Source organism: Dendrobium catenatum, unplaced genomic scaffold (genome assembly GCF_001605985.2).
Source record: "Dendrobium catenatum unplaced genomic scaffold, ASM160598v2 fragScaff_scaffold_1056, whole genome shotgun sequence".
Classification (NCBI taxonomy): Eukaryota; Viridiplantae; Streptophyta; class Magnoliopsida; order Asparagales; family Orchidaceae; genus Dendrobium; species Dendrobium catenatum.
In genome coordinates, this window is record NW_021319518.1 from 4,236,417 (window position 1) to 4,246,269 (window position 9,853).

Sequence of the window (9,853 nt, forward strand, 5' to 3'; positions counted from 1 at the left end):
CGACCTCCGTCATCTACTATGGTAACTCCGACCTCCATCACCAGACAACGGTCTTTCAGACCCCGGCTCCTGCCGATATATATACGATCCTCCCGACCTCCGTCGCCTACTATGGTCCTTCCGACCTCCATCAAAAGACAACAATCTTTCAGACCTTGGTCTCCGGCCGACTACGATTCTCCTGACCTCCGTTGCATACTATGGCCATTCCGACCTCCATCACCAGACAACGGTCTTTCAGACCCCGATCTTCTGCTGACTACGGTCCTCCCGACTTCCGTCGCCTACTACGGTCACTCCGACCTCCGTCACCAGACAACAGACTTTTAGACCCCGGTCTTCTACCGACTACGGTCCTTCCGACTTCAGTCACCTCCAATGGTCTTTCTGACCAAATAAATGTCTATGTTGATTATTGTAACTCCCACCATGTAATGCGCTCTATATGACGTACATTTGTAACATCAGACCAAGGTCTTCTCCCTAAGAAGGACCTCATTTGTAATCGACTGGAGATACTAGTGGATTCATTCAAACTGGGCCAGGCCTCGTGGCCTCGTGGTTTTTCCCCCTTTTTCAGGGGTTTCCACGTAAAAACTCTGGTGTCTGTTATAAATGCTACTCTCTCTCACTTATCTGCTTGTGTGCTGGATCTTCGTACAATACTTAGACGTTAAACTATATATTTCTCTACCGCCGCAAATACTCCAGAACACAACAAAAAGTATAATTAAATTAATTTAATTAAGATTGATAAAACAATTTTATTAGAAAGTGCATACGCAATGACAGAGAGAAAATACAGAGAGTTAACAAAAAATATATATAATAAATATACTTTAATTAATATACTAAGAACTAATAAAAAGTTTTAAATTAGAATTTGTATTTCATTAGTTTAATAATTTATCAATTAGATGATGGCTCACCAGTTCCTCTCACGATCAACCTGCTCAAACTCTATACTTTTGTCAAGTATCCGGTGAGGACTTCTGGCAGTTTGCCAGCGAGAAATGCTTATCCATATCTGATTGTGGAGCATCCTCAGCAGCATGGAAGGGAAAATCAGAAGATAAGGTATGGAGACATCCTTCATCTCCTTTGTTGCAAGTAAGTAGAAACTTTGTATCACCCACGGAGCTATAACCAAATACTGCATAATAAGAAAAAATATTTATATTTCATAAAAATAAAAATAAACAATAAGTTTAGACTTTTATTTGGAAATAAAAGGTTTGTTCGGGACATTTTTCCCTTTGCTTTACTCTTCAAATAACAATCATAAATTTATTTGATTGTTATTTTTCCACTATTTTAAATAAATTATGTAGTATAAAACTACTTTTGCAATCATAATATCAAAGTTAATTTCAAGTTTCACCACTGCAAAAATGATTCCGTACGGACGCCGAACGCAGTTCACTGTCCGGAGACAAACCAGAATGTGCCATGTCAGCGGTACTTTGCTCGGTACCGAGCCAGGTACCGAGAAGGGGGCAACGTGACGTATTTTGGTTGGTCTCCAGACGGCATTCGATGTCTGCATTGAATAATTTCATCCCAACTAGAATCCAAATCATTCATGCTTACAAGTGATTTGGCAATATATTTGTATGTTGCTACTTGCTAGGAGAAAAGAGAAGATGAAGATAAAACGTTTAAGACTTCCTATAAGATAGTGTTCAAAAGTAAAGAACATTCAAAATTTTTGTTAAGAAAAAAATTTCTAAATTAGTCCTGGGCTTTGTGTGTGTGTGTGTATAGAGAAGTATGTTAATTTTATGATATGGAGAGAGATCATATTACCTTGAAGTTGCCGAGCCTATGCCATGGCCACTCTGTGAGCAATCCTGGTCTTGAAGCCATTAAGCTCACCAAGTTATCAACTCCAAGAGACGCTGCAACTATGTACACTTTCTTCTATGTAGATGGTCCTTTTAAAGCGAACTTTTATTTGGTACATTCACTGGACGTAGAGGAAGGTTCGGTTTTAGGCAAAAAAGTGCCTGTACCGAGTTTTTTAAAAAAATACATAGTTTTTTGAAAAAACTCGGTACAGGCCTTTTTTGCCTAAAACCGAACCTTCCTCTACATCCAGTGAATGTACCTAATAATTACTCTTTTAAAGGAGGGAAGACGAGAGCGAGTGAGCGACCTTCTTGTAATCTGCCGTCCAGATATTTAGTCACACGTGGCCTCATCGTAGAGTTTGTGGATTGGAATAGAAATAGGGAATTCTGCTCTCAAAAATAAATTTAAATTCCGCTTCAATAATTGTAAGTACCGTAACTATGGATGTGTAAAATTTAATATCAGCGCTAATATCTAATTACTACATCCAACAAAATAGAGAATTTAATGAAATTGATCCTTTTTCAAAATCTGATTTCAAACATGAAAGGCTTTGTGAAATGCACAAGTAAAAAGTGAGTACAAATGATGATGCAGAATACATGAGATTTGTTGTATGTGGGCAAGAATATTCGTAGTGGTAGAGCGAGTAAACATTTTGTTTTAGCGATGCACGGATATTCAGCACATGAAAAAAGAGAATTAAAACACCCATTTTTTTATGTGGAAAGCCCAAATAGGGAAAAACTACGGGTCCTGGTCCCGCACATGTGAAAAGATTCCACTAAATTTGAGTGAATTACAAAGGTTGACCCATCCCTTGACTTAAAAGCGGTTAAATTATAGTAGTTTGGACAGTTAGACAAATGTTTGGCGACAGTTGGACGGAAGTTCGATGATGTTCGTGCAGAAGTTCAACTGGCGGGGAATGATCCGACGAAGGTCAGGCGGAAGTCCAACGACGCTAAGCTGTCCGGTGGAAGTCCGGAAGCGGTCGGCGATCCGACAGTGACCCGATGAAGGTCGGGCTGAAATCCAGTGGTGGTTGAGTGTAAGTCCGGCAGTGGTTGGTGGCCTGGTGGAAGTCCGGCGGCAGTCGGTGAATTGACGGCAGTCGGTGAATTGACGGTGGTTCGACGATGATTGGGCAGAAGTCCGACAACGGTCGGCGTCTGGGTGTAAGCCCAACTGGGTCGGCGACCAGCTGGTGGTCCGATGACGGTCATGCTGAAGCCCAGCGACAATTGCCAGCCATATAGTGGTTTAATGAAGGTTGGGTTGAAGTCCAACGACGGTTAGCGACCGAGTGGTAGTCCGACGACGGTTGGACGGCCAGGTGGAAGTCCGGCGACGGTCGGTGACAGGGATGTGGTCCGATAAAGGACGGACTTAAGTCAAATGGAGATCGACGGCCGGGCGATGGTCTGACGAAGGTCGAGCTGAAGTCTGGCGACGGTCGGAGGTCGGGTGAAAGTCTGATGGCGGTCGGCGGTCAGGTGGAAGCTCGGCGATTGACGGCCGGGCGGTGGTTCGGCGACGATCGGGCTGAAGAGTTGTGGCCGGGCAGAAGTTCGACGGTGATTGAAGGCTGAGCGGTGGTCCGACGACAGTTGATGGGCCGGGAGTGGAAGTCTGGCGGCGATCGGCGGCCGGTTGGAAGTCTGACTATTGCCGACGACCAGACGGTGGTTTGAAGACGGTCAAGCTGAAGTCCGGCGATGGTAGGCGACCGGGTGGAAGTCCTAAGGCGGCCGGCGACTGGGTGGTAGTCTGTCTGCGGTTGGCGACCGGGCGATGATATGACGATGGCCGAGCTAAAGTCCGACGGTGATGGAAAATCGGATCGTGGTCCCACAAAGGGCTGAGGTTCGACGACGGTCGATGGCCGGGTGGAAGTCTGGTATATGTCGGCTGCCAGGCGGTGGTCCGACGATGGTCGGACTGAAGTTCGGCCTGAATCAACGGCCTAGTGGAAGTCCGACGGCGGTTGGTGGCCGTGCGGTGATTTTAAGACGGTCGGGCTGAAGTCTAGTGGTGGTCGGCAGCTGGGTGGAAGTCTTGCAATTGTTTGTGGCTGGGTGGTTGTCCGACAACGGTCGGCTGAAGTCTGGCGGTGGTCCGATGATGGTCGGTTTGTAGTCCGACAGCAGTGATCGACAGTCGAGTGATGGTCCGACGATAGTCGATGAGGGGTTTGCCGGCGATGCTGCTGGAGCTCTTGAGAAGATTCTGGGTCGGTTTAGAGTACTCCATCGGATGACTTGTATTAATTCCCCCGATCATAGAGAGTTTTTCAACTGTTTAAGTGTCTTAACGATGTTAGAATTCAATAATATTGGGCTCGTTGGATTCGTCTAGCCGAGCCGCTCGATTTGAATATAAGCATTTCATATTTTGATATCATTTTATAAATCCAAATAATGCTTTGACCAAAGAGCCTAAGATCACTGAATTCCGACATCACTAAGACATTCAAATGTCCATCAAACGGTTCAAGATCAAGGGATTCAAGATCGACCGTCCATCCAACCACTCTCAATTTAATGCTTTGATCCTTCCAAATGCAGGTTCGTCTCTTTGAAACGTTTAGTTTGACTATATGTTTGCTGAAATTAGAATTCAGATGATTCCAATTTTAATTTTGAAAGTTTTCAACTTGAATCGCCTCGAGATTTGTGCTCGAATAGAAGTAATTTTTTGTGCCCTATCAAGACGGTTGGCTGGTGATGATGAAAACGCTGATTCTTTGATTGAAGCCTGCCAGCTTTTGCCAGCTTTGAGGTTTGGTGTTGTGGATAAAAATGGCAAATAACGTCTTTTGGGTTTGCTGAACAACTCATTTTTTGCATGGTATCGACTGGAACCAAATATAATCTTGAGAAAATGCAGCTACTTTTAAAGTCATAATTAAATTCGCACGAATTTGGTTTCATCAGTGATACAGAAAGTTATTAATCTGGCTCGTGCATGCTAAATGATAATTTATGCATGGCCAATTCATAAGAATATAATTAATTATATAATAAAATAAAGCTTATAATTGAATAAGATTTTCGCACTATATCCTATCATTTAGATGATAGTTAAGTAAAGTCAGCTCGACTCGATAAATGAAATGTGAGTAGAACTTGATGAGCTAGCAAGTCAAATTTGTGCCGGCCTTCTTTTTTTTTTTTTAATTGACTCGGTAGTTCCTTTAAAAAAATTATTACTCATTATCTCTTCTCAAATATTATATGTGCAGATCAAAATCTGGTAGAGCTGATGGGCAATGGGCGCTCAACGGAGACAGTCGAGTCAAGTTAGATAAGATCATAAAATCTCCCTTAAATTTTAGATTAGGTAAATTTTTTTTTTTTTTATTTTGATTGAATAATTACTTTTAGAATTAAGGAAATTAGAGTGATTTGAGATGGAATGTGGCCTTAAATAGGATTGGGCTCAAAACATCCTAATTTGACATAGATTTGGTGGGTGCTGAAGGGGAGTCTGGTCCACAATCTAAAACAATTTTAACTGATTTTGGCTAAGCCAAACTTAAGTTAAACTGGTCCCATGATGAGTGGGTTTTGTTTGTAAATTAGCTTTGAAAAATAGATTGGATCAATTTTTGACTGAGCTAAATATTGTTTAAACTGAGTTTTGTGAAACCACGTAAGAAATAAAGTTGAACTCTTATATATGGAGATATCTTTTGATATAACGGTTGGAATTTTATTAGAAAATTTAAAGTTTAGTGTGCTTGTATAGGAGCACTCTAAGAATGAGTGTCCTCATATAAAGTTACATAAATGAGACAAAATTGTAAGGCTATTAGGCCAAACGAACAATATCTAGATGGTTGAGAGTTTGATATGTTATAAAATGATATCGGAGCAATACGACGCTAGAAGATGAGAAATATACATTTCAATTTTTATCTATATGGTGGATGATTCTGGGCAAAGGAAACTGATGAGTACATTAATTATCTAAGTGGTAGATATTTTGAAACCCCTAAAAAAAAGAAAGCTAAACTCTTAAACTCGAGACGCCTTTTGATGTAATCATTGAAATTTCATTTGAAACTTTATAGTTAAGCATGCTTGTGTGTGAGCACTTTTTGAGTGGGTAATCTACTGAGAAGTTACACTAAGGGGACAAAACTATGGGTGTCAAAACCGGGTTTCGGGTTGAACCCGAAACTGGTCCGGTTTCAAACGAGTCGACCTTAACCCGAACCAGGTATGTAAACGGGTAGGAAACTCGGACCCGAACCCGACCCGTCGGGTTGCCGGGTTAACCCGACCCGATACGGTTCCACATATGGTGGCAGCGGGACGGCAAAACGGCGGGCACGCAGGACGACCGGCGGCAGGTTGCAGGTGGGCACGGACTCGTGTGAGCGGGCAGACGGGCATTGTGGGGCAATTGGCAGGCGCGGGCAGCTTCGGGCGTGCGGACGGCAGTTGGCAGGCGCACGAGCAGCCGCGGGCAGGGCGCGAGCAAGTGCGCGAGCAACCGGGGCAAGTGCGGGCATCTTGGGCAGCGCGAGTAGCTCAATTTAAATGGGTTTCTGGGTTGACCTGGAAACTCATCGGGTCAACCCGAGTCTGACCCATTTTTCAAACGGACCGAATCTAGGAACCCGAACCCGACCAGTTTTGAAATTGGCTTGGGTCTAACCCGAATTTTTTAGGTTGGGTTCAAGTCAGGTTTTCGTGTCGTGTCAAATATTGGTACCCCTAGACAAAACTATGATGTTATTCTTTATGGTTAGAAGTTTAGATTGTTACAAGTTCAACATTGAATGAGCTCAATACGCGTGACCTAAGGTTGGTCCATGCATGACCTAAGATCAATTTTAGCCTATAGAGATAGACACATTGTTATGTTAAATATTGACCATCTAATGTATATCAGATTAGGATTAATATACCCTGAGGGTTGTATCCAATAAGATCTGACTCAACTCAATAGACCAAGCTAGGGCTGTTCAGGGGATCCGCAAGAGTATGATAAGGTTGTGAGCAACTTGAAGACAAGTGAGGGTTGGCTAGGTCTACCCAAATGAGTCCCTAAATGTGAATAGATTTGTCCCTAAATGGCATAGGGTAAGTTTAGAAATGCTAGATGAAAGACTAGATTAGGGTTTGACCAAGGTCGATTAGAGTCAACCTAATAGTGTTAAGGTAATCTCCCTTTCATCATCATGTTCAAATCACCAACTAGGTAATCTAAGTGCTTTGTTAGGGAGATTAAATTAGGTTGAAAGTAGATCACTTTGGTATTTGCCCATGCTAACAAAAATATGGTCCTTGAGTGGCCTTCTTAACTCTACAAAGTATTGAGCTTATTATCCAAGGACTACTAACCCAACAAGAATGGATCAACTTAACCTCGAATGGAAGTCAAAATATCAAAAACTTAAATCCAAATTATGAGGCCCTACGGTTCCAAAACAGGGGAAAAAAATATCTTCAATTTGTTAAATTTTAATGCTTTTATTTAACATAATAACACAAACTTATTCACTTGTGTTATTATATTAATCAATAACACAACTTTTATATTTTTATTTTAATGTATTGGACACAGTTGTGCTAGTTTGATTTGCTTCAAATTTATTATTTCTTAAAGGGAAGGACTTGATTGTAATTAATTTGTGAGCTTCGTAATTAACTGAGCAATCAATCAAATATTTCTCAGCTTTTAATTGTCTTAGGCTTAGTTTGGGACAGCTTTTTAATTACTTTATAAAACTTTTATATTTTTATTTTAATGTATTGGACACAGTTGTGCTAGTTTGATTTGCTTCAAATTTATTATTTCTTAAAGGGAAGGACTTGATTGTAATTAATTTGTGAGCTTCGTAATTAACTGAGCAATCAATCAAATATTTCTCAGCTTTTAATTGTCTTAGGCTTAGTTTGGGACAGCTTTTTAATTACTTTATAAAGCAGTTTTTTAGCATAAAAATTTCTCGAGCTGCTTTTGAAAGTCATAAGAAAGCTGTCCCAAATGAAACATTAGTGTCCTCCTAGCAACTTATATAATGATAGAGAAAATTCATCGTTTGAATGATTGAATATTGCTTTCTATAAATTATCTCTAAGCAAATATAATTGCACGTCCAGTCTCCTCAACGACAACTCTATAAGCTATTTCAGAAAATGGATTGTCACCAGTATGATCAAAATCCTCAACAAAACTCCAAACGGTTGGAGGAACACTTTCACAGTATGATTGCATCAAATTTATGATAATGAAAGGCTGAATAACAAGATTGTAAATGTGTGTGGTTCATCATCAAAAGAGAGCTCAACATATATTAACATAAGGTGGATGATTTCATGATAACTGGTAATACGCCCGGTCTCAAGTACTATTTTAAAGAAATTTTTGTTGATATTCCCTTTTAAAATGATATTATTTCTATATCAAGGGATACTAAATTTGAGAGATAAGTATTCGTGACAAAAGAACCAACCTAAAGGAGTGAGTATTCATCACCATTGCACATAAAAACTAATTATTTTAGTAGGTTGTATGTCATAACCAATTTTGGCTCCATTTACGATCAAATTGGAGTATAGCAGAAAAGAAAAATATAAACAGACTCATTCTTGCTAACACCCATTCTTATCTACTTTTATCAGAATTAGTGTAAATACGTTAACGTTTAGAAGAAGTTTTACATTAAAGAAAGTATATTGAGCTCCTTCTATCTCGAAAGACTTCACACGAATAGCTGAAGGTATTTTCTTAAAGCTCGCATAATAAGAATGATTACATTAAAGAAAAAAAACATGACAACATAATTAGATAAACTTGGATTATTTGAATTAAACAACAATAACATGCCATTACAGGTGTAGATGATAACAATGAAGACATTTTAAAAAAATTTGTAACAAAGCAACGAATTTTGAAGATGTTATATGAAATCAACATGAAATTAGGCTAATAATGAAATAATATAAATTTTAAACTGTTATAGAACACAAAACAAGAGTAATGAAGACTTATGTCTAACAATTCATATGATAAAACAAAAAAGTTATAAGACATTTATATGTAATCAACATGACATAAATGTTATAGAAGATTAAAAAAAATAATGAAAGTACATAAAGTAATTTTAAGGACAAAATAATAATCAACAAATATATTATAGCTCATTCTTTTTTATATCATTAAATTATTGGCATACTAAATTCAAGAAATTTTTAGATTTTTTTTCATCTATTGGATGCATAAAATATTTCCTAATATGATAGTTGTAATTTCAACATCTAGTGACCACAAGTGGTTTGGAATAAAATATTTGGGTTGGTGATGATAACTTCATACATGTATTTGGTGATAATTTCACCAAATCTTGATTGATTCATTTAGAGGTTCTTAAACCTATCTTGATAAAATTTGTATTTGCTCCATTAAAATCTCCCACTCACATATTTAGGAGTTCTAATGAGTTCAAAAAGGCTTCAAAATAGTTATTGCTTCCTAATATAAAAAAGATTTAATCTTGGCATGTTATCAGAAAATCTACATGATTAAGTATGAATCTCAATACATATTATAACTAGAATTTCCCAGAATCAGATTCACGACCATCCATCCTCTATTTTCAACAAATTTATAATCAAACTAAAAGCCCCAATGAGACAAACCCATCAATAATAAAAGTGATATGATTTGATACCAAATGAGACAAATCAAGCACTTGAAGCTTCATTTAAAATTTTAAGACATAATTGAATGACCAAATGATATCCAAATCTTACATGTTCAAAGTTAAATTAAGCATCTAAATGAGACAAATCCAATGAGCCAATGAACACTTAATTTCAACATCATTAAGGCATGATCTAATTCAGACAAGCTTAATTTTGACATTATTAAGTATTGTCATCGCCTATAAAGTTGATGCAAGTCGTCAACAGCAATTTTGATGCCCTTTGACTTTATTACCTAATATCACTAACAATGACGAGATACACATCTGCCATATGATCAA

At 38.8% G+C, this 9,853-nt stretch overlaps 1 protein-coding gene across 1 annotated transcript; it reads right to left on the minus strand.

Annotated features, from left to right (window-relative positions):
- Positions 1 to 925: 925 nt before the first annotated feature.
- On the minus strand, positions 926 to 1,866 carry LOC110108758 (very-long-chain aldehyde decarbonylase GL1-4-like). Its single transcript, XM_020839526.2, has 2 exons — positions 1,807 to 1,866; positions 926 to 1,153 (listed from the first exon to the last, which is right to left on the minus strand). Exons 1-2 carry the CDS (start codon positions 1,864 to 1,866, stop codon positions 926 to 928), a joined length of 288 nt encoding a protein of 95 aa, XP_020695185.1.
- Between the last annotated feature and the right edge of the window lie 7,987 nt (positions 1,867 to 9,853).

Coding starts and splice junctions, on each gene's coding strand:
- LOC110108758 (XM_020839526.2), bottom strand. CDS start 1,866: ATGGCTTCAAGACCAGGATTGCTCACAGAGTGGCCATGGCATAGGCTC. Junction 1,154..1,806: donor ATAGGCTCGGCAACTTCAAG/GTAATATGATCT, acceptor CTTATTATGCAG/TATTTGGTTATAGCTCCGTG.